Source organism: Pseudopipra pipra, chromosome 4 (assembly GCF_036250125.1).
Source record: "Pseudopipra pipra isolate bDixPip1 chromosome 4, bDixPip1.hap1, whole genome shotgun sequence".
In the NCBI taxonomy this organism is placed as follows: Eukaryota; Metazoa; Chordata; class Aves; order Passeriformes; family Pipridae; genus Pseudopipra; species Pseudopipra pipra.
The window spans coordinates 27231135-27256640 of NC_087552.1; the positions used below are offsets into that span (position 1 = coordinate 27231135).

Here is a 25506-nt window from a genome sequence, read left to right on the forward strand (position 1 = left end):
TGCTATCCTCGATTAATTTATCTCCTGAAACAGAACTATTCTGTGCACAAAGTCATTGCAATATGGCCAACTAAAACCAAAAGTCAAAAAAAATCGAAGTCTTTCTTCTTATAGTAGAAACAATTACACACTACATAAAATTGGAGATTTCAGTGAGCAAATGCATAAATTGTGGAATTAAAACCAACAAAAATAATTTAAGTACTTCAATTAAAAGATATACCATGCACAATGAATGTACACAGCCATTCAAACAAATACAGTAATAGCAACATTCTTTCTCATTAATTCCAGTTGTACTGGATTGTACCAGGCACTGGACAAATAGCAGACATCTCAAAGCACAGATCTCATGCCACTGTCTCAGTTAGCTCTCTTACATTAAGACATAAAACCACACATGCTTTGCTTTTGACTCCTGACAATGAGTCTATTATCAGACTCATATTTTGGAGGTCAAATGTCTCATCCAAGGAGACTTCTTCCAGTCCACATTCCATAACATCAGTTTTCTTTGTTTTCCGGAACTAAGAAAGCTGCTCTGAAACTGATCAGGGTACTACACTAGGTTTACAGAACACAGGAAAATCTGAGGAAGCAGGCCAGAGGGATTCTTAAAATGATGAAAAAGACACACACACACACACAGAAAAGGTATTAATAACAACTTAGCAGAGATGACAAATCACAGCAAGGAGAAGGCCAACGGATTGCTAGAAGACAAGGCACACAAATGTAACAGAGCAGCCAGCAGGCTCAGCAGTGGGACAATAATCTATCTGTACTTCAGAAGCATCTAAGACTAAAGGTTAAAGTGCCCAAACAGTCTGCATGCATACAAAAACACATCCGATGCTGCCAGCCACCCCACCTTCTGTATCTGCATATCTGCACACAAACAAGACAGCTCAGTGCTACTCCTGGGCAAAGCAGTACCAAAATCCCCCTTATCTTCCAACAGAAAACCACTTTTAACTAAAAAGTTAATAATTTAGCAAGCCATTCTCTGTTTCTGAGGAAAAAAAGAAAAGCAGTTGCCTAATCATGTCCATTTTGCTTCTAAATGATTTGCTACTACCACTGAGCAACTAAAGCTGAACTAGCTGAACATTAGATCTTCAACAGTATAAGTTTTTAATTACTATCCCTGACATGTACACTTACTACCAATGCTGATGTGGCATGGAAAAATATTCACTGGATCGTATTGGTTGTGCTCTTAAATTATTTAGCCAGTCTTCAGACTCTACTACATAAAATCTGATGACTATCAACTGATGAAATCAAACGGCCATCCAAAATGACATCAGAAATACAGAATAGTCATTTCCTCTTACACACTGTCAAAGCATCTCTCACCTTGGAGATCTGTATTATCAATGTTAAAAGAAATTAAACATAAGAAAATGTGTAATAGAAAAACTCAGTGTAATGCACAAGTACCCTTTGAAAAAGCTATTTTAAAATTCTTAGCCTATTGTATTCACTATAATAGTCACTACTGAAAGGACACACTACATTTTTGTAAAAGTGCTACTGAAAAAAGGGCATTAATCACAAAGGTTTTCTGCTTTTTTACAACCATTGGATATCTCCTCTCTGACATGCCCACAAAAATACATCTTCCACCCTGAGATACAAATTTAGTGCATCTGCATTACTTCGAAAAATCCTGCATGTTAATATTTTCCCTCCTACTCAACATGTTAAACACAAATAATGCTTTACTCCACTGTGATTCATTAGTTTGCTTCATGTGAAATCTGAATTGCTGAAATGTGCACTGGAGAGCTGCAATGATAAGAAAGCAAGGAAGGATGACTCTGCAGTTTATTTTTTCTGGCATAAAGGTAAAATTTTAGCTTTGCAGGTAGTTGTCCAGGGAAATAAACACAGACATCCAAAAACCACAGGAACAAAAGAAAGAAAGATGATGGGGGTCAAATGGAAATACTCTGTCCATTTCTCTATGTACAGATTTGCTGAGATAGATGACCTAATTTTTTTATTGTCTTTCTTGATATTTTGCCAAGTTGCATCTATAATTTTTCTTTGCCAAAGCCAAACCAGACTATTAGTGCCCAATACCTTTGATGTAAGAACTCAGATAGGCATCCAGATGAAAAAAAGCAAACCCAAGTTGCAATGCCAAGATCAAAAAACAGCCAAAAGAAGAGATTATTGATTTATTGTTTCATAGTTAACAGACAGATGGCATATACACTGGCATAAACTGAAGTTATTCTTCATTACTTCATAGCAACAACGAAACATTGTGCTTTTACAGTCACTTTACATTAAATTTTAACTTTTCACAAAGCAAGACCTCTGGGGAAGGAAGTAAATCTTTCCATGGCAAGCAGACACACCCCAAGCTACAGCATCAACTTGAGACAGTTTTGAGGTTGGAAGTATCAGGAAGGAACTGTGTATACAAACTGTATTTACTGAAGAAGCTGTGACTAATTCCAATCCTCTAGGATGACATCGTTGGTTCTCCAAGCTAAGAACTCCCATAAGCTCAAAAAAGCACACAAGTAGCCTCGTCTCTGAATTGCAATCTTACTTTTAGTGCCCTTCTCATTTCCCAATCATCACAGATTTTTTTTTTAAGCTATTTGCTAACTTGCTCACCATATGCCTCTGTTATCAGGGATACCCTGATAACAACACATTTTTATGACGTTTATTCTTCACCTCTGATAATTCAACCAAAGCTTTCTTTTTTCCCTCCAAACTGGCTCAACGGCCAAACAGCAACTCAAGCAGATGGAACACTGCCCATTTTCTTTGTCTACATACAAACACAAGCAAGGAGAACAGATATAGTTCCAACACAAAAATTCAACTACCACTGACGCTAAAACTGCATATTTACATGAGGTTTCAGTACCTGCCTATCAAAAGATCTGCCAGAAATACCTTCCAGTAGTTACTGTCTCAAATTCTGGTTTGAAAATTTGTGCTTTGACAACTGTGGACAACTGTGCTTGAGAAAAGAAGGGCAAGCCCAGAAATTATATCTGAGCAATAAGATCCTTTAGTCTTTTAAAAACCTGACAATTCCCCAAATCATTTTCTAACATAGCCTACAGCACTACATTTTCTCCCACTAACAACAAAAATTCTTACTTTGATTCTCTCAATGCCCACTGGAAAGCAGTTTGCCACAGTCATACTGATACAAGAAGACATCTAAACACCTATGCATGTAGCACCACTCAATCTGCCAAATGCACACTCTCCTGCCACTTACACAGACTATATCACCCTCGCCAGATGCTCTAAAGCTGGGACAGTTTCAAAAATCACAGCAGCAGAAATCAGCCAGAATCTTTTACAGTACTGTGTATACAAGCAACTCAGTCCTGACCATACTATGAGGAGTGTATTTTCATGTGCCACCTGCTGCACTAACAGCATGACCAAAGGCAGAGACAGCCTGTTCACCAGTGGACTCACTGGCTGGCATCAGAGGAGACAGACAAGAAACAAAGCCAGAAATTACTCCACTGAATATGCTCTCAGGAACAAGAATTGGAGCAGGTAACTCTTTAGGAGTTACCTGCAAAATGATGCAACACCTGTCGTGTTAGGAGTTCAAGTCACTCTAAAGAAAGTGTTTCAAATGTCTTCCTATCAAGCTAGTGTAGTGGCAGTATTTGCAGCTACGCTATGTGCTGCTCTGTAACTGGGGAGTTTGCTGTGCTCAGAAGGGGGCTTGGCAACAGCACTTCCACAGAGAGAGGTGTATTTTGAATGGCGCTGGACGCACAGAGAGATTTTGGAAGACAAGGTTCTGCCTACTCTCCTAGGGGCTGCCGATTCCATTAGGGTATAATAGGTTGCTTTGACTTTGCTCTCAGCTGAACAGACACAGTCAGAAGTGCCAGAACATTTGTCTGTGGAGCGTGTGAATCAGCAGCATTTTTCTTCCTGGTGAAGCTTCTTGGTTTATAAAGAGCATTTCAGTTGAGGTCTTCTGAAGAAAAAAAGGAGAAGCGGAAGACTTCCTCTGCCTGCCACGTAACATAGAGGGGGTTGCTAACCTCGGCTGAACTCAGCAAATACTTAATGTCTGTTAATGTATTTCCCTGGTTTGGACATATCCATCTTGGCTTTGCTTATGACAAATGAAATAATACAGAGTAACTTTTTAAATACACTTTGTTACCCCCATCCAGACATCGTCTATTTCATTATCTTCTACACATCTGATTTTGCTTTTTCCTTGTGCAAATTGAAAGAATGTAACTTACCAATTACTCTCTTATGTAAACAAGTGTGAACTTGTACACTGCAGAGGAGGCTTGGACAGGCACAACATCTACCAAACAGTTTTTAGTACCATACCAACTTCCCCATTTTTCAGGCAAGAGTTCCTTTTAATAGGAAAAGCATGGCCTGTACTACTCACAGCAAGACTTCAAAGACTGATTTACACTCTTATGTTCATATCAAATGTTTTCTGGATCTTATGTCTCGCCTGTTTCAGCTCAGCATTGGTTGAAATAAATCGTACTTTTTTTTTCCCCACTTGTCTTGCATCATCGAAACTATCAAACGTTCTCAAAGGCCTGCAATGTATCTTCTAAATAGATGCATTTTGGTCTTTGCTGTAAACCGATCTTCCCCCACCTTTATGAACAAGAATGAAGGCTTTGGTTAGGTTTTTTTAAGCCCTGTCTCGACAGTTTTCCACATCACACCCGCCATACAAAGAACCTCAGTCTTTGGCCAACCCAGGTTTATGAATGGCCACATTGTACATCGCATTCTTAAGCCTTCCTTCTTCCAAGACGCTGGAAGCCGAGGGCTCACGGCGGAAGAGCCTCCAGGCGCCCGGTCCCCTCCGGAGGGGCTTCCTGCCCTTCCCCAGAGGAGCCCCCAGGCGCGCCCGCCGGGCTCCACGGCCGGGCTGCCGCTGCGCTACCGGGCTCGGACCGCCGCGCCCTCCGCCCCGCATCCCTCCCCGCCCGGAGCAGGGAGCCCCCCGTCCCGGCTGCCGCTGCCGCCCACTGCCACATCACCATGGAGCTCGGCCGCTGCTTCCTTCCTTCCTTCCTTCCTTCCTTCCTTCCTTCTTTCCTTCCCTCTGCTCTCCCCCCGCACGCCCACCTGCCCGCAGACCCGCCGCACGCCCGCTCACCCAGCTCGGCACCCTGTTGCTCAGTTTGACTTTCTTGCACTGGCTCTCGGGCAGCTCCATGACCGCGGGGGCAGCGAGAGGAGGAGGAGGAGGAGGAGGAGGAGGAGGAAGGGAGGAAAACGCGCCTTCCCGACTGATGCTCGGCGAGGATGAAGCGGCTGCCGCCGAGGAGCTGTGCCGTCTGCGCACACCCGCGGCTCGGCCAAAGGTGGTGCAGGGAGGAGCCGCGGCTCGGCGGCAGGGAGGGAGGGAGGGAAGGAGAGAAGGAGGGAGGGAGGGAAAGAGAGAGGGAGGGGAGGGGAGGAGAGGAGGGGAGGAGAGGAGGGAGGGACGGCGGCAGGAGCGCCACACGCGCGTGCGCCGCGCCGTGACGCGCCCGGGGGGGCGGGGCCGCGGGAGGCGCCACTTCCGCCGCCGGTGCCGCTGCAGGTGGTGGTGTCCCTGTCCCTGTCCCTGTCCCTGTCCCTGTCCCTGTCCCTGTCCCTGTCCCTGTCCCTGTCCCTGTCCCTGTCCCGGTCCCGGTCCCGGTCCCTCTCCCTCTCCCTCTCCCTCTCCCTCTCCCTCTCCCTCTCCACGTCACTGCCCTTGGCCATGTCCTGCCCGTGTCCCTGCCACTGCCCGCGACCCGGCCCTGCGCCCACCAACGCAGCTCGCCTCATTCGAGAGGACATAGTCTTGAGCTATGAGGAGAGGACATAGTCTTGCGATGCATCAAGGGAGGTTTAGGTTGGATATTAGGAGGAATTTCTTCACAGAAGGGGTGATTAGACGTTGGAATGGGCTGCCCAGGGAGGTGCTGGAGTCACCGTCCCTGTAGGTGTTTAAGGAAAGGCTGGGCGTGGCACTTGGTGCCATGGTCTAGTTGACAAGGTGGTGTTGGGTCTCAGCGATCTCAGAGGTCTTTTCCAATCTAAATGATCCTGTGCTTCCCAGCCGCTCTCCACTACAATATTAAGCTTGGGTGGCACAGCGGAGGTGTTCTCTCTTGTGTGTGGTGCTCCCAACCTTCTCCAGTATCGCGCAGAGGAGAGGCTGTTCCGCCCCTCAGGAAAAGCTGTGGACCAGGAGAAGGTGTGGAGTGGCTGTTGTGTTATTCTGTGGCAGGGCAAGCTAAAGACACAGCCAGAGCAGAGCACTCTTTTCCCTGCCTTTGAAGTAAGATGGGGCTTTGCTGAAAAACCTTAGCTTGGAGGTGATGAAACTGAGAAGCAGTAGAGTTGGCATCAGTGGTGGTGCTGTCATGAGTGACTGGAAAGGCGAGGACTGTTTCGATTGAATCTCCCACCTTACAAAGATCTCCCCGGCAAACAAAGATAATCCCATGCTGTGCTCTAGGAAATGTCTCTTATTGTGAATTTAGAACCAGAAGCTCTTGGGTTCTTATTTCCAGAACTGAACTGCTCTAGCAGTCAAGTGCTAATCTTAAGGTGTAGATGATGCCATGCTAACAGGAGTGGCATTTGTTGTATAAATATTAGCCCATTTATGTTAGTTCAAGCAAGGAAATGCTTTAGCACTTAAGTGCTAAAGGTGGAATGGTGCTGTAATTACAGGAATTACATTAGTAAAAACATTAGTCTATCCACTATCTATCTTGTAGCATGTTTGTTCTCCGATGGTTTTAACAGAAAATAAAAAGGCCCTCTTTGTGGATCAATGTTTACTCCTGCTATATCAGAAAGACATCCTTCCAAAGAAACTAAGGTGTTGGTTTAAAAGCATGTATTGATATTCAGATTAAAAGCTTAAAATCCTTATGCAAGGTAGATGATGTCTCTGAAATCAAGAAAAAATAGTTGGAAATGCTCTCAGGCAATTTGAAGGGCAGATGGAATGAATACAATGTAACTAAGAAATTTAAAAATTGCAGTTGTTTATTTGGGCTTGACTAGAATATTATACCACATATTGTCCTGCAAGTAACTGTTCAACAGATGGTCCCTGGCTGTATTCTTACCACGACAAACAATGACAGAGCCAGGGCCTGGATTTTAATCAGCAGTGGTCTCCCAGGCATGGAGAGAGAACCAGCACAGTGCTGTGGAAAGGTGAGTTAAGAGCTTCCCCCTGTTGACTATCCAGTTATTTCTAGGGTGTCTTTGGTTACTTGTGCTTTGCACAACATTGTTTTACATGGCTTGAGAGTAATTCTCAAAGTTATTTGTGGTCACATTCTTTTTAAAATTCTACTGTTATTTTATCATAATTATTTTGATGAGATGGGTACTGTTCATTCTGCAGTTTGAGAGACAACAGAGGAAAGACAGTGGTTTGCAAGAGATGTAAATTAAATCCAAAATAAAAACAGCCCACTTAATTATGCAGCAGTGACTTCTTACAGGTCCATTTGGCTCCCTTGTAATACTGTCTCATTGGCTGGGAGCAAACCAGCAGATTTTTTTAAATGGTCTGCATAGGAGTTTTGCTTTGGTCAGCTGCTTGCCAGCAAGGAGTCCCATCCCATCATGGGGTCTTTCTTGCCACCTACTTTCTGAAGAAATGTTGTTGGATTCTGATTTGAAGGTTGAAAAAACAAGGCTTTGAGCACAGGTGAAGTTTTAGGCAATGGTATTTAGAGTTCGAAAAACTGAAAGAGAAGAAAATGCAGTTGTATTAATTAGCATGTACACACAATACTGCCCAAACAGATTGAAGGCAGGGAGCTGCATGATTCCTTCCAGAAAATGTTGGAAAAAACCTGATGAATGGACCATATACTAGTGAAATGTGAAGTATGTCTGCAAATACAGACACTATTGGTCAGACAATGACATAATCTTAGAGGTGATAAAAAACTGTGATAAAAAACAGCAATTCCTAAAACAGATCACCTTTTATGATTACATTAACATTCTAAAATATTGTATACATATATATGCATATATAGTATAGTAGAATATTATAGTAAAACCACACATTTAGATAAGGTACATCACAGCATGGAAGGAACCACCACTACAGTGTTTCACCAGACATCCCGTCCCAAGATGTCAATTGAAATAAGAGAGATAAATCAAGCTCTAGGATTCAAAATATTCAAAAACATTGGATATTAGGAAAAAATTCTTCACTGAAAGGCTGCTCAGATATTGTAACAAGCTGCTCAGAGGAATAGTGGAATCACCATCCCTGGAAGTGTTCAAAAAATGTGTAGATGTGGCGCTTGATGACATGGTTTAGTGGTGCTAAATGGCATGGCAGTGTTGGGTTAACATTTGGACTCAATAAACTTACAGGTCTTTTCCAATCTCAATGATTCTATGATTCTATAAGATTATTTTTAATAGCTTCCAGACATCAATTATAACATAAAAGGAATGTCTGAATTAGAATTGACTACAGACTAGAGATGAAGTATTCTTTAATAATTTCATTTAATACTTAATGGTTAAACACTGACCACCTACTTGTATATGACTGATATACAAACCTAGAAATGCCTTATCTATAAATATTACCTTTAAGATGCATGTTCTCTTATTTCTAGGAAGAAAAACAGTATTAATGAAGCATTCTCTAGAATCCACCTACAGTTGTCACTTACAATAAAATGAATGAGAAATTAGGGGAGAAATTCCTTTAATATTGGAATTGTTCCTCTGGTAAGCATAGTGATCAAACTCTCTTGACATGTCATTCTCATGTAAAGATGCATCTATTCTTTTTTTTTTTTTTTCTTGCAAAATATCCAGAGCAGAGTAACTCAGGCAGTCGTGCAGACTGTCTGCAGTTTTGCTCCTTTTTTTTTTTTTTTAAAGATAGCATTTTCAATGTAGATTATGCTGCCTACATAGAAAAGGCTCATCACTATTCTGTCAGCAGAGTTTCCAGACTTTATTTCTCACATAAATCATTCTTCTTTTGACACCATTCTAGTAAGCGAGAACTTTAGAATGTCTTTTAAACAGATAAAACATTTTGTTTAAGTTCTTTTCAAATATCTCTCAACACTAGAAATAGGGCCATGAAGCAATCTCTAATGGCTTTTAACCATAAATTCCTTATTCACTGGTCTCCTGTTGGAGGTGCTATTTTCCCTCTGTCACCAGGTTTGCATAGTGGAAAAGATGACCGTCAAAAGCTACCTGAGATTAACAAAATTATCATGTGGATACTTTCCCTGTAATGCAGCTTGGGTTGCAGACATATGCTCATCTACATTCAAAATAAAATATAGGAAGTCCTGTGTAAGTCCCATAGGTCAAAGATGGGAATAGAGGAGATATTTCTGGGAACCTTTTCTGTCTTTAGCAAAAGCTTTTTATAAATTCGTTAATAATTGGACTGATTTGTATGTCCAGCAGAACAGTGTGGCACAGCTGTTTAAAGAAGCCACAAAGAAAGATCAGCAGAAATGCTGATAAAAACCCTGAGTGATGAGAGTACCACTTGTTTTCTGACATACTGCTGAATGTTTAACTCGGACTTCCTTTCATGTCCCACAATACTGAGGATTAGAGCTCTCTTCCCAATTGCGTTGCAAGTATTACATCTGCTGAGTTTGCTCTTTAGACAAATAAACTCACTCCACGTGCCATCAGTGTTCAGAATGAAGTGGTCTGTTTTGGCCAGAAGTGAGAGATGATGGTTGGTGGCCAGTTTCAGGTAATACAATGATGTTATGAGAAGCTGAACAGATGTCATCAAAGTAACAGGATATACTCAAGGCTTTGTTGGACGATGGGAGGGTGTCTCTGACAAAGTTCAAAGAGGTAGATTGAGGAAGGTACTGGCTAGGAAAGAGAAAGAGCTAGGGGCAGTGCAGATGCTAGAACTCGGGCTTAAAACTTCTGCAGAGTTTCCAGGGTGCACACATTGTAAGGTGAAATAAAATACGATTTTAACTGTGACAGAGGTAGAGCAAAATTGCATAGAACACAGTTTTGAAAAAATCTGATCCTTATGCTCCATCTTTTGCAGCTCTATCAAGCTGGCATTTCAACTGGTGTAAAAGCTGTGAAAAATGACCACTAGAGGTCATTCATTGAATAAGAAATAATTCAGGCTTTCAGTTGGCTGGTTTGCTAACTTGGGGTTTATTTGTTTTGTTCTTTGCCATTAACATAAAGAAAGAGTGAACTTTACAAGAGAGCTAAGTACTAGATTTCTGAAGATAACTGACTATCCATGTTCTCCACAGGTCCTCAGTGATTGTAGGTAGCCCTATGTGACTGCTGACATTTTCAGGAGTGCTAATGAATTTGATTGAGAACTAGACATACACCTAGAAACCTGAATACTTTGCTGTGTGCTTCTTTGTGTGTTTAGGTAATTAACACCTTTAAAAAATCTGGTCCAAATTCTAGTGTTCAAAACTTCAGAAATATTTATCTGTTTGACAAATGTCTATTTTCCACATAACTGTCTATTTTAAATTTAGGTACTATATAGTTTCACCCTGTCTTTGGCAGATAGAAGAAAGAAAACGCGTACTGCTTATTTAAACATCAGGAGTAAAACTCATAAACTCTAGACAGAAGGATCTTCACTAGTGAAGCAGAACTAAAGACAGTACAACTTTGAAGGTGTTTTCCCCTTTCTATTCCTATTAAAGCCTCTGTTCAACATTTGAAGAAAAATACTTTTTTTTTCCCCTTTCTTTTTCCATATCTCGGCATGTGACATTAAATGTGGGGGGAAAATTCTCGTGGCAAACCTGTAAATAAGCTAAACCTGGTGGGATCTCTGAAGTAGGAATGGAGCAGAAGAAGGTTATCAGGCAGGAAGATCAGAAGATGCTTAGAGAAGAAAACTAGAAGGATCAGCAGTTACACCTCCTGTCAGATGAGCAAAAGAAAAGGAAGTTCTATGCAACAGTTCTTATATTAAAGCCAAAGAAGGATGAGCACTTCTTAGCTACAATCCTGGTAGGAGAGACAAGCTGAGAATGAAAGTGAATGTGAACTAACGGTTTGTTTTTTTAGGGATGAGAACATACAGAGGACTTTCACTCTTGTCAACAATCCTAGGACATAATGTCCCTAGGGCTGTTTTTGCCAAAGCACAACTGTTGAAAAGGAAGTTCCTTCCAAGAGTAGATGGTTTGCAACTAAATAAATACATTGTACATAAAGATTTGCCAAGTAATTTCTAATGTCTCTGTACTATGGAATTGCTTTCTCACCAGCGACAAGTATTCTACCACTTTGTGTGCTACTCACTACATACATAATTTATCTTAATGATTGTTTTTGTTATTAGAATTCAAACAAATTTTATTTAATGAGGAAGGCCCTTTCTCAGAATTATTTGTAATGCAATTGGAAAGCGAGCCATTAGGGTGCTTTTCCATAATTTATTGCTCTCGGCATGCAAATCCACCTCCTAAGAATAACATGTTTAGGAGAGAAAGTATCTATCTCATCTTGAACACTAAATAGAGAGCTGTATCACACACATACCCACCTGTTGGAAACGACTGTAGCAGTCCCATTATCTGATTGCCGATGCAACCATGGCACATTTTGAGAATCTAACTGATGTTTACTCCAGGAATTATTTCTTCTGAAGAAATCTTTAGAAAAGCTACTTTAGCTGGCTTTAGGTAGCAGTTGGTTTAGTTAGCAGTTTTGGCAAATCCACATAATTTAAAGTTCTATTTTTTTCTAAATGGAATTAGCAAGTTCCGAGATAATTTTTAAATAGGATTGCCCACAACTTTAAAAGATGGGAAAAACATTCTGTATGAAAAGTGTTAAAAGTGTTGTACACACGGATACTAAAAGATAAATTAGTGAGTTGCCACAGAATCACTAAGCTTTGAAAGATAGCTTCGTAAGAATAACTACTGAAAAAGTAAATTAAAGGTTTCCAGAAAAGTGTGGTCTGCTCATTAGAAAACAGGACAAGGATCATGAAATGAATCCTGGGAGGAAAAAAGTAATTTATACTTTGTACCTCCAGTATTTGTTGTTCAGTATCAGACCTATTGACATAAGTTTTGGAGGACTACCCAGAACTACTAAAGCCATGTAGACGCCAGCCATCCTTGAAAAATGAGTGCTTTTAATAGGTCTGCAAGATTATTACATGAGTAAAGATTTTTGGCTTGTCATTCTGTGTTTCAATTTCTCATCCTATAACATATGAATAATCATTCTTTTTACTGTAGCTACTTGATTTGAGGAAAAGTCTTTAAAACCAAAGACTTTTTATATACCCTAAATATTACTATGTGGATACATTAAATAAAGTTATTCTACCATGGTGGCATTTACCAGTACAGAATTATAAAATATATTTTGGTGGAGAACACCTAAGGGCCAAAGTTAACAGAGACTCAACACATTTCTGGTTCAGTTCAAAAGGTGCTTAAATCCAGCAAGTCAAGAACAGGAAAAACACTTCTCTAATCTAAAATATTTAATCAAACTACAGACATTTTCCTAAAGGCTAAAAGTACTGAATTATTTACCAGATGTGCCACTCTGAAGCAGCTTTAACTGAAATACTTTCTTCTAGACATCTCCAAGGAATTTAGAATTCATATTTTCCCAGAATAACTGCTTCAATCCCCAGTGGGGCGCATAGCCAACCAGCGTTACAAGCAGAGATGTTGCATCCCTTCTTGGTGATACCTCACCCCTAGAGCTGGTCACTTCCCGTGCCCCCCCTTCTGGTTAAAGGTGGCAGCAGCAACAGTTGGTTGTTAACTGACAGCTAACCTGGTTCCCAAGGAGCAATTTCTCAGCTCAGGGCCTCAGACAGATGCTTGTCCCCTTTACCACGGTCAGAGTGATAGAGAGAACAGCCTGTGAAGTGCTGGTACCACGATCTCTCACTGACTCCAGTTGAACAGATGATTAGTGCACTTAATCAAATCAAAAGGAGCTGAAGGTTTTAGCCCTTTTTAAGAGGCTTTCAGCCCAGTAGCTAACAGGATCAGTCTCTAAATGCTTGAGTAATAATTTATTTTCTTTTATTCCCTTTGATGTCTGAGAACAATGTTCTTTGCTATGCTGACAAACACACCAGCAAAATTGAAACAGAAGAAAAGCAGCAAAAAGTGCTGGAAGTTTAACTGTTCTTTCCTATGGGTGCAGTCAGTTTTGGTCAGACACATTTATCTGGTCACCTTGACTCCTCTCTGACTCCTTAAAAATTTTCTCTTGTGACTATAAACAATGTAAAAAGTTGGAGGAATAGTTTTATAAAGGTCTTGGAAACAGAGACCTTTCAGACCTTTTCAACTTTAAAAACTCATTGGAGCAATCTTTTGAGTTACTCAAGTTCACTAACCATAGAGCTAAACAAGATCACAAGGATCACCCCTGAAAAAAGGTCTGGAATTATTGTTACTGTCTGAAAAAGACTGCAATATCTTGGACAAATTCTTCAACAAGCAGACCAGATGGGATTGCATCCAGAATCTGACATTTCAGTCAGCAACAGCAGAAAATGGTTCCAGGCTCATACCTGTCTGCTCAGCAAAGCTTAAATTTTGAACTGAGGGAAAAAATTCTGAAAATCATAACCCTAAGAATGATGCCTTGGTGGCCTTCAGAACAGGATATATTGAGTCAGGAGAAGAAAAAAAGAGGTCCTTTCATTATCGTGCAAAGAATGGAGAGAGAAAAGGAGGCAAAGAAACTAGGAGAGAAGATATATTCCTGGCAGGAAAGTTTTTCTGAAATGTCAGCCTGTAAAATGTCTCAATAAAAATGATTCATCACTTCATGAGCACTGTAAGCATTTGTCCTTATGAATCTTTCTCTGTTGTAATATCTTGCTGCCTTAAACAGTTCTAATGTTATCATTATGGAAGAGGGGCTGAAAACTTAAAAAATAATAAGAACTAACCTACAAGGGCATTTTCACCCAAAGAAGGTAAAAGAAATGCAGGAAGAAGTCCTGTAATATTGAACAGATATATGAGAAATAAATAACCTGGGTTTATTATAAGCAAATGAATTTAGTGGAAAAACAGAAGGGAGTGGGGTTTCATTCGCGAAGCCTAGCCAGGATGAGTTCCAAGGGGTTTTTTTAGGCATATCGTGAAAGCTGTAAGGTGGAGAGTCCTGTCTGAGCCTGACACCAGGGAACCTTTGCAGCCCGGAATAGGGAAAAGTATAAAAATAAAAATGTATCCTTTGCCACGTGGCCGTCCATTGTGTATGGAGAGACCCTCCTGTAGAGTACAGAGCGATACGTCACAAATCAATCAAGAGGGAAGGTAATACCCCCTCCTGAGTCCAAGAAATTACCTTTTAAGGTAAAAAACCGGTGGTCACTGAATATTTAACAGCTTATATAACCGAAAGAATACAAAAAGCGCGATTTTCAAACGGTTGGTGTGCCTTTAGGTCCATGTGACTTGGAGCGCACCCAGTGCACTGCAATAAAGAACTTCTTGCTACCCTTTCCTTGTCCTACAGGTATATTTTTTCCATTTTTCAATCTAAAGGAAGGATTTTTCCTACAGACAGACTTCTAGTAATCTGAAATAAAAAAGTACATTGCCTTTAGATACTGTTTTCTAAACACTAAATCTGCTACCTTGTAAGTAAAGACAGGTCATATTTTAGTTCTTTTGTGGCTCAGTAAGTCTTTGCCTTCACATCTATTTTATGCCCAGAAAACTGAAATATAGCACCAAATGTCAAAGTCTTCTTGAAAGTGTGCTTTAACAAAAAAAGCCTGAAGAGCCAACAGCAGGCACAGGAATCAGATTGTTGAACTGTACGTTCAGTTTCAGAAGGGAGCATTAAAGTTTGCACCTCCCAATACAAACACAAATGAAGCACCTGGAGTCTCTTCAGACTCCAGAAGCTTAGCACATATCAGGCCCAGTGGACTGAGAGCAAACAGCACACTGGTAAGTGTCCAAGGGACAGACTGACCTGGTTTGTGGCAGCATTACCTCATGTATTACATTGTGTTTCACTTGGTCATAAGAAGTGTGACTGCAGTTTGTTTGACCTTTCTAAATCTTTATAAAGGTTATGTCTGTATATGGCCCTTGAAACCCATGGTTTAATATGTATTTACTTGCAAGTTGATTCCCACAAAGGACTCAGGTAACGTTCAACAGAATGCCTAACAGTAATTAGAGAAACCTTAGGAGATTCATTTATTATTACTCAGAGTTGGATTGTAATGATATAAAATACAGTCATGAAGGAAAAAGAATGCTTCAACAGTGTGCTTTTGTTGTCTAGAAAGCTGTACTGCAGAACAATTTTTCAGGATGTTACAGGAGAATGAAAAATAAAGCTCACAGTACTTTGAAAAAAAAGACAACATTTGAATGGGAGGAACATCTGAATAGGAAGCAGAACAGAAGAAGTTAAATAAGGTAGAAAACAAAGAAAGCTTTGAAATTATAAAGCAAGGTGTACCTCTGCCAGATTCATCACTGTATTCATATCCAAATTTTCCTTTATACAAAGCCTCTTATCTTCTGTTAGTCTGGAAATCAAAGCGGATGATCAAGATTAAATTACTTGAAATGCAAGCATTCATATAGAGAGTCATCTTTTAAAAAAAAACTTCCTTCCTGAGTAAATTTTAGAGACAAATATCAGTGCTCCATAAACATCATCACAACACTTAACAGTGTTTACATACTTCCTGATAATTCTACACCATAGTTGTTTTGACTAGAAAAAATGGTTACATCTAGGTTTAACTTGCCACATGTAAGCACAATCTGTATATCTCAATTGACAGTCAATAAACAGAATGCTACCTAAATTCAATCTACTGTACAGAGTGGCAGAAGCATGAGGATTAGTTGGTTAGGTTCCAAGCCAAAAGGCTTCTATATAGAACTTTGACTTCAATAACTTCCCTAGGTAATTACACCTTGAGGCAAGGTGGCTTTAAAATCCCTCTCTGTAGGAGCTGGGCAGTACAGCAGAGTGAAGAGCATGATCTTCTTACTATAAAAAGGTGGAATATTGCCAAAGGACTATTTTATGCATATTTCTACAGACTGTTTGTTTGTTTGTTTGTTTGTTTGTTTCTTGGATTTTTTTTTGGATGTGGGAGGAGGTTGTCGTGCAGAATTTTGTCATAGAAAGGTAATCTACAGTGATCAGGAGAAGAGTCATGACAGGAAATACACATTTCTTGTTTATGTTTCTGTTTATGATTTCAATAGCCTCCAATTAACCAAAAATACAGCTCAGACAGAAATGAAGTTCCTTCTAACCGAATCATTCTAATTTTGCTTAATAAGTTTTTCTTTATCCTCTAGAGCATCTGCTTTATTAAATTTCTTTTGTTTAGGGATAGTATCTTCACAGCAAACTCATTAGACTTCATTTCAACTCACGTTGATTTTAGTTGCTTAGCTTGGTGAAGTTGTTACTTGACTTCATCCAGAACATTTCAAAGCTGCACATGAACAGCTGGCTATCTGCTGCGGGGGAGGTTCCACTTGATCCTGAGCCTTTGTGCTAAGTTAGTCCCTTTGATCTGGTTAAACTGACCTGTACCGTAAAATTACTTGATTTCTTGCTGCCAGTCACATCCACCTTGCCTCATGGGCCTGAAACTATTTCCATTCACTTGCATTCTAAATATTCGTCTATACATACAGTTTTTCAGTAGTTATATTGATGAGTCCCCAGTGTGTGGAGACAGGATTTACCAGCAGAAGTTCTTGTTTCTGAGTCTGGTTTTAGATACTGGCTGTTCTCTTCTGATTTTTTTCTGTTTTGGATTGGTAGAGCTAAAAATGAATGAGGGTGCCTTTGTGGAACCTGTCATTATGGAACTCAGTGAAAATTGCACCAGATGAAAGCCTAGAGCAACTTTTGTGGGAAACCACATAAGAACCACTCTGTGTATATTTACACAGCAGCCTATAAAATTTTATTCAGATCTGAAATATGAGTATGACCTTCATAATCTTCCTCTGTAATTTGAAAACATAGAAGTACAGTCTAATCTATCTTTTTTAGCTCAGAGAACACATTCTTCTCAGAGAATTTCATAGGTTTCTTGGAAAATTTTCCAGAGTTATAAATAAGGAGAGATGGGTTAATCTGTCAAAAACAGATGAGAAAAAAGAGAAAACCAAGATAAGCAACTTACATGCTTGTCTTTTAAACAATCCCTGTGTCTGTTTGTGTATATTGGGGAAGTGTAGAACCTGAACCTTTGGCTGCCAAATCTTTCATAAAGAAGAACAATTTGTTCAACATGTGAACACAAACAAACTTCTCACAGACTTTCCCCTGCACTTTAAACAATGCAAGCTTTTCATTTTATTTACTCAGAAAAATGTAATTAAGATCCAGCAGACGATTTTCCGTGGTTTCACTCAACATAAGACTTGCAGCTCAAAGAACAAAAAGAGCAAGCATCTTGTACTGAGATGACACAGTGATATATCTTCTGACTGAAGTAAAACATGGGATCAACAGTCCCCATACAAAGTAACTCAATCACATTCCTTCACAATCCATACTTGTCTGAATCTATACAATTTGGCAGCTTTGGATAATTTCCTTTACTCCTCACTTCAACCTCACCCTTTCCATCTAAGACTATAATTTTCAGGCCACTGGCTTGAAAGGCTCTGTTATAGACCTAACATTTATAGCAACCCTTGTGATATATCTATACAAGCCAGTCCTCTCTTCAGAATCTGTAATCTCTCACTTCAGAGCTCATATTTGAAGCCCTTGATTCACTGTGGTTTAAAATAAAACTTCGAAGTAAACTGCATTCTTTGGCAATAGGGAAACCCACAGGCTCCTGGCCCTTTTGATCCATCTGTCAGATGCCTAGGAAAGCAGAGGCCTTCATCCATCTTAATGGCTATGTCCCTGAAATAGCAGACATGGTTTACATTGACCACCTATTTACATTTCAGGAGGACATTAACCAAAGAAACCAATGATGAGGAGATGTTGTGTTCATAGATGTAGAATAAGCTACTGCATATCTCCTTGAATACCAGTGCTAAGAAAGGAAGACATCAGACTAGGAGAGCTTTCTTTTCATATTCTCTGGCTTCAAGAGAAAGAGCTCCAAAGTATCTGTGGTTAAGGCTTTGTACTAACAGTGTTAACAGAATAAGACATATGAATATATGGGTGAGTCAGACCCTAGTAGCAAATATTAAGGCCTTCCATATTACCAGATAAATGGTCAAAATTTAAACCCATTGTTTTCAGAAATTCTAACTTGAAGGGCTTTTTTTACTAAGCAAAAATCAGATTTCTCTAGAGTCATCACTGGAAATGCTAAATGGCTTAATTTACAGTGGATGTCGCAAAGAAAAATATAGTTCTCTATGCAAGGAGCAGGAGTTCGAATTCCTTCTTGAAAATTTTGCGGTTCTCCTTTTTGATCCCTTTCTACAGCATAGGGAAAATAATGAAATTATCGTTTCATCGTAGAATGGCATTCTTGCTTATACAAGTTTGTGATATATGCTATAAGAATCTAAATGCAAACTTTTATTTTTTACATTAAAATAAAGGATATAAGGACAACAGTTTCAGATGCCTTAGATGTTTGAATTCTGCAGTGCTCTGCCAACATAGAAAAATTCAATTTTAAATATCTGCTATGCAGTAAGATGTGTACCATTTGTACTATTTGTACATACTTGATGGGAATCTTTGGTTTTGCTTTTGCTCTTTGGAAATTCTGACAACATTCTCCAGAATGCTACTCAGTCAGAATATTGCAGAGTTGATGCATCTTTTGGTGCAGATACAGGAAAAAAAATCACGTGTTAATTAGGAAATATATTTGTGAAGGTCAAGATAATATAAACAACTGAAAAAAGTATCACTTTTAAGAACAGAGCATAGGATAGAAAAGAATGATTCACACCAAACTGATTAGCAATTTTTATGGTAAATCATAGTGACTTCTAGTAACAAAGACGAGGAAAACAGGCATTTCGGCAATTAACTTCAATGAGATACACTTACAGTGAAGCTTCTCCTTTTATTCCCTAGTGTAGATACAACGCCTGGGGATTTGCTGACCATTAGGCAGGCAGCCAAATGAGTCCTGTATAGCTATTGCTTCAGGCATCCTAGTTGTGCTCGTAATAGCACAGTACTCCTTAACAAGCTTATTTTTGGAATGACAACATTTTTAAAAAATCTTTTCCGTCGCCTGAAATGGCGAACTGAAAAGCAGAGGGTTAGTTAATTAAGTGAATGAGGCAAGTATTGTATTATATTACTGACAATTAGCAAATGAAGTATGGAAGAGTAGAGGAAGTAACTAAGTAAACTACGACCCTATTAAACTGACTTTAGTAGTATGAAAGGTTTTAAAACACACAGCTTAGGAAAGAAAAATTCACACATCCAAGTAAATGGAAATTTGAAACAGTGAAGGGTAAAAAATCATTTTATGTGAAGCAGACTATGAGAGAACTACCTAGTTGCCTTTTTCAGATAAAAACAATTCCTTCTTTTTCTGGTTTACCTTATTAAACCATTTATACATTAGTCTGTCAAAAATTAACCCACAATGGGAGGAAGGCTTCACTGTGAGAGCATAACAGAATTTACAGGCAGGCAATTAACTGGAATCAAATTAAAATTATGGAGAAAAACACAAGTTCCTTGATGTTGGACTGACTGTACTATATTCACAAATACGAAGATTCAATTTATTGCACTGAAAGGGGAAATGTGTGTTTGGAGGAAAGTTACCAACAGAATTCTCAAGGATTAGTTTGGAGACTAAAAATAGCAGATAGTATCATAGCTAATTTTGGTACAGCGTATGTGCTTATGACATTTTCTGATGACAAAGTCTGGAGGCAGTGTCAAACTAGAAAGGCTCAGAATATCATACGGGTCACTGAACTTCAGTTACTGAAAGGAGATGAGGTTAATATGTACAAAGTGCAAGGTTGCAGACTTTGGAATTAATAGCAGGAATTTTCTATTACCAGCTGATAGTTCATAGTTTAGAAAAGACAATTAGGTAAAAACCCTATACATCTGTTGCAGCACAACTATGTACTACCAGGGAGATGAAACTATTAAACTCCACACAGTTTTAATATAGACAGACAAGCGTACAACCTATTATGTAAGAATTTTTTGTGACCTTTTCTGAAATAATGTAAAATAGCTGACAATTTTGGTATAGGAGGCTGAAATGATTTATCTTATTCAGTTTATTACCTTATTTCATTTAGCTTATTACCTTCATTTCATTACCTCATTTAGCTTGTGTAACGAAAATCTGAGAAAACATTTATTATTGCTCTCTGGATATACTGGGGCTAAAGGAGGGCAAGAGAAACACTGAAAGAAAAAATACTTGAAGTAGAACTCAGTATCAGCATATGATCACCTAAGAAAATTACCATGAAAATTCATCATGGAGATTAGAAAGGTTTCCAACTGTTCAGGACATAAAGTACTGCAACAGCTTCCCAATAGGAGTATGGAGGCAAAAAAATCTAAACCTGCTTTAAGATGAAAGCTTGATAAATTTACAAATGTGGTTATATGACCCGTTTAACTGCTGCAGGAAGGAACTAGATCCCCTAGTCCACGAAGTCTTTTCTGATCCTGTGTTCTATTTAGAAAAAAAGCAGATGAGAAGGCTTCAGCAATAACAGAAGCAAAAGACAACAAGGACATTTCAGTCCAAACATAGAGGAACAAAATTTAAACAAAGTACAGCTGTGATCTGATCACCTGGACATAGGTTAGCTGGCAATAAGGCAAACTTTCTTACTTGAAATTATGGAAAATGTTATTATTCTGTTTCTTTTACAGCATACCTAGCTGCTCTTCCAGATACAGTTCTGGGATGTTTCCAAAGCTGCTATGGGAGATAGATTTGTGTCCTTTCTAGGCAGTTCTACTTTTGTTTCAGTTACAGTAAATGAGGGCCTGTTTTCAATATACTAATAGTCCACAGTCAAAAACTCTTTTGGTAAGGCTCCTGTATATCCCCCAAAACCCCACTTTGCTCTCCAGGGATATTCCCTACGTAGCAACAGTTTTCAAGTCTTAGCCCAAGAGTGTTTGGCAGCACGGAAGGGAGCTCCTGTAATTTATGTACCCACGACACCCTTCTGCAGCTGCACAAATCTGAAGGTTCGTTTGTCCTAAAGCTATTTTTGCCAAGAAGTGCAGTTAGGCCAATAAAAAGCAATTCTCTTCATAAACCTTGCTTTGAGTATCAAGTAAGGAACAGGGGAAAGTCGAGACCCAAAAGCAGTTCTCGAAACCCCCCCCCCTTTTTTTTTTTCAAAAGCCTTAAGTAAGTAACTCATAGCCAATTTTTCACCTTTGGCCTTGGGCTCTGGATTTTGGTCACCTTGTTTGGCTGGGTGCTTGTCGCTGCTTGGAACCAATTTTCGAAGGCCTAAATAAATTAACCCATGGCCAGTTTTTCACCGTCGGCCTTGGGCTCTGCGTTTTGGTGCCCTCGCCCAAGCTGGGCGCTGTTTGTCGCCAGCCGCCACAGTTGCGCTGCCAGTTGCGCTGGATTCATTCCCTTGCAACAGCCATGCCCTCGCGGGAGTGACTTCCCCTCGGGCGGCCTTTTCTCCCGTCTCCCCAGCACGGGGGATCCCCGGGTAGGCAGAACTCGTTTGGACTTGGGTCGGTGCCCCACTCGGGCAGCGGCTCTGAGGGGGCGGCTCTGGCCGAGCTCGGGGTTCAGCGGCCTCGCCCGGCCCCGCTGCCGCCCCCGCCAGGCGACCCCAGCGCGGCCCCGCGGCGGCTCCTGCGGCAGGGCCGGGAGCAGCGCCGGGCAGAGGGGCCGGGAGCAGCGCCGGGCACAGGGGCCGGGGCGCCGCCGGCGGCTGCAGCCTCTGCCGAGGGGCTGTAGCCTCTGCCCGAGGGGCTGTAGCCTCTGCCCGAGGGGCTGTAGCCTCTGCCCAGCTCGGCCGGGGCGGACTGCGCCCCTGAACTACAGTGAGTGGCGATCCCGGCACCTCGGGAATAACTCACCTCTCCCATGCTGTCCCCAGGCATGAAATCCTTAGCCCTTCCCTCTTATCACTAGTTAAACCCTGCCAACTCAAACCCAAGCAGCCCCTTCTTCCCTCAAAAGAAACCATCTAGTTTATCCATGACTCCTCTCCCTGTGTTCTTATGCTTTTCCACAAAAATATTTCACTGTCAGGCCGCGGCTTGTAAACTCTTAGGGTGGTCTCCTCAGGCAGCCAAATGTCCACGCTGTGCTTTTATTTTAAGGAGAAATGAGAAAAGCATTTGATTACAAGGAGCTCTCAAACAGGACTATTTAATTTTGATTTCTTCCCACTTGGATCTATAAATATAGCTGAAGATTACAAAGGGTTAGTAAAGTAAATACCAAAAGACAACACTCACAGTTTTCCACATAGCTACACCCTAAACCCATAATATGAGGAAATCTGTCCAAAACTTTGAAGTGCTATTATAGTTTGTTATATGACAAAACACTGGATTTCTATGTATTTATTTAGCCACCTGCCACTCCCTCAGCAAGTTTTTAAATTCATTTGTTTGCTATATAGGAAAACAGTATTAAGGGGAGTTGTATTTTCAAGTTACTTGGATTACAAAAACATTAACTGAAACCAAATTCATGATAACAATGTATCTTTGACTCATACTTGCATGATAAAATCAAAATCTTCTTTTAATCTATTATTTTTTGGGGGGGAGGGAGGAAGCCTTTGATTCACCTATTTTCTCCTTAATTATTTTCCTCCAACTGAATGTTATTCTTATGATTCTAGCAAGAAATTTTTAAAAGTAATTTTGACCTCAGGTCCCATTAAATAAACAATTAAAACCACAAAAAGACAAATTAGTAGTAGTATGTCTGCTCATTTGGGAGCACATTGAAGACAGCAGTTGATACAGATGATCTAATTAAACCAAATGATGTAATAAAGCAAAACAGAGGATTAGGAAAATTTCCTTTCCCTATTTAAATTCTCTGTGATCCAGACTATAGCATGTCATGTGTTCCAAACCCAGATTCTAATATTGCAGCCAATGGACTTATATTTGAAGACCAGATTTCTGTTGTTGTTGTGTTAGGAGTTTGTCAGGTTGCCTACTTTGAACTTTAATCTGTTTTTTTTCATAGTGTATCTCATTTACAGTTCTCTGTGATGTTCCCAACCTAAACAGAGTTGCTCTCTTGGTTAAGATGGATATCCTATGCTGTGATTTCATTTTAGATTATTATCAGTGTATTTAACTCAGTATGAGTTAGATCTCTACCAGCATAGTTTGATCTACTGAAGTTTATGGAAAAACCTTAATGAATCTGAATTATCTCAGCAAGGTGCTGGCTGAAGGATCAAGATACTAATTTCTCATACAAGTGGTACACTTTTCCAGTAGGAGAGGACTTCATATTTACCGTGTAACACAGCTTTTCCTCTTTGTTACATTTATAAGAAAGCTGTTTGGTTTGTAATGGAAAGCTTGAATAGAATCCACTGAAGTCATGTGTAGCTTGGCTGCTAAGGATTTGTGGAAAGCTAAAAGAAAACATTTGGTTTAAACACTGGATTGCAGTGGTGTGTTCTTGGAACAAGAACAAAAATATTTTGCTATTAAACGAAAATATTTTTAATTACAGAAGAAACCACACTGAGTTTGTGATGCCTGTTTGAAGTCTTGTGTCTACAGAAATGCACTAACAGTAAATTTCAAGTGTTTTCCATCAGAAGGCATTGGATGTAATTCTTAGTGCCAATAATTCTCTGGTATTATATAATATATTCTTCCTAAAATTAGTAGAAGCTATGTTGTCACATTTTGAGCAGTTCTGACAATGACTCTACTGTCCATATATGTAAAATTTGTACTCTGAAACTAAAAATTATTAAAATCCTAGTGCAGTGAGCATAGGTGTGTAGCAGCATTGATAGGTATGTCCTCCAGGCATCCCTATATGCCATGGGATTTTTTTGAAAGGATGTATTTATAGGCAAGCTACCCTGAAATTTAGTGTTTCTGCAATGAAAAGTTGCAGCTAGCAAAGAGCACACAAATTGTTTCTTCTGTAATTTTGGAAAAGAAGGTAGTAATACTAAACCATTTAAACTACTAAACCAACTGCAACTACTCAAATAATTTACTGAGATTACTCAGGAGCATAACTGTGGGTACTTGAGAATGTGCCATGGGATTAATCATACCCATAAGGAGCTCTCAGCTCTCAGTTTCCAAATAGGAGAGTATAATTTTCCAAGAGTATGGCTTTCCCTATACCATGCATGTATTAAGCTCAACACTGAATTAATGAGATGATGGCATGCTACTAATACTGCATATTAGCTCACCCCCTAAAATTGTTGAGGAATATTTGAACTTTAATAACTGTAGCAATGAAGATGAAACAAAGATGACCCTCTATGAAGCTGAAAGAAAGACTTCAGGAACAATACTGTCCATATGCCTTTCAATGTTCCTTATCAGACACCTGAAGAAGGTATTTTGTGGAATATAATACTCTTCCAAGTACTGATCCTGCCTAAAAACTGCTCAACTTGGTAATAGGTGCAGCCAAAACATTATGGGGTATGTATGTGCAGGCTGAACCACTTTAAAAGCAGTTTAAAAAGAAACGTTTTGTGCTGGTTTTTCAAACAACTGACAGCAGTCCAGATCATTAGAGTCTCTTCTCAATAACCAAATTTGAGTGGGTGCTACAGACTGTGAGATAAAAATAAGACTAAATTCAAAATGAGAGATTGTTTGTTCACTAGTTTCAGTGTCAGATTATTTTAATTTGAAGCTGTACTCATTGCCTCTTTCAGGACACAGAAAATAAACCACGTTTGACATGTTCTTCAGAAAACCCAGATCTGTCTGATAGGGTAAGATTCATCTCATTTAACTTTAGTTGGGTATATATCAGAACTAAGCTAGTTGCCTGCTCTTCTATAGAGATAAGAAACAGTAGAAAAATTATTTATCCAAGCTTCTTTTGAATGGCATGTGTTAATGTCTGTCTTTTTACATTGGGTACAGAAATACAAGAAATACAGAAATGCAGTAAATACCAAAACTTTTGAAAGCCAAACCAGGCAAGATTAACTTCATAGTCTGCAACTTGACTGCATCTCTTTCATATGAAGATTAACAATTTTGGAGCACAGCTTTAATCCCTCAAGAGTTAGCTGAATGAATTTGTGTGTGTGTATATGTGTGTGTGTGTGTGTGTGTGTGTGTATAAAATAACAAATATTTCATATATAAATATTTAGGAAGTTTATAGTGAAGAATATGTGGAATCAGGCAATCCAAAGGAAGGTTGCAATAGGACAATTAAGTTAAATGATAAACCATAACTATTTGAATAAGGTTGATCTATGTTTATCTTTATAAATGTGGTCTATCTAAAGGCCAGTTACATGGGAGTTTATGAGGCAACTGAAAAATAGGGCACTTGGTATT

The 25506-nt window shown here is 39.6% G+C and overlaps 2 protein-coding genes and 2 long non-coding RNA genes across 5 annotated transcripts in view; 2 read left to right on the forward strand and 2 right to left on the reverse strand.

Moving 5' to 3' along the window:
• Positions 1-5398, reverse strand: part of PAPSS1 (3'-phosphoadenosine 5'-phosphosulfate synthase 1) — a 39725-nt gene extending 34327 nt beyond the window's left edge. Inside the window, exon 1 of the mRNA XM_064652062.1 lies at positions 5150-5398. Coding sequence (XP_064508132.1) covers positions 5150-5209 — 60 coding nt within the window. The 5' untranslated portion in view covers positions 5210-5398. The remainder of the gene's footprint in view (positions 1-5149) is intronic.
• A 182-nt stretch (positions 5399-5580) lies between these two features.
• LOC135413011 (uncharacterized) lies at positions 5581-14505 on the forward strand. 2 transcript variants are annotated; one of them, XR_010430071.1, is made up of 3 exons: positions 5581-7197; positions 8637-8751; positions 10290-14505. It is a non-coding gene; the product is annotated as an uncharacterized LOC135413011 (long non-coding RNA). The 2 variants fall into 2 exon arrangements; XR_010430070.1 differs by having other exon boundaries at positions 8637-14505.
• LOC135413010 (uncharacterized) lies at positions 7006-21783 on the reverse strand. The gene is made up of 4 exons (XR_010430069.1): positions 21383-21783; positions 19045-19247; positions 15487-15556; positions 7006-7736 (listed from the first exon to the last, which is right to left on the reverse strand). It is a non-coding gene; the product is annotated as an uncharacterized LOC135413010 (long non-coding RNA).
• Positions 21564-25506, forward strand: part of SGMS2 (sphingomyelin synthase 2) — a 61179-nt gene continuing 57236 nt past the window's right edge. The window contains exons 1-2 of the mRNA XM_064652064.1: positions 21564-21674; positions 24867-24926. The gene's annotated coding sequence lies outside the window, so the exon portion shown is untranslated. The remainder of the gene's footprint in view (positions 21675-24866; positions 24927-25506) is intronic.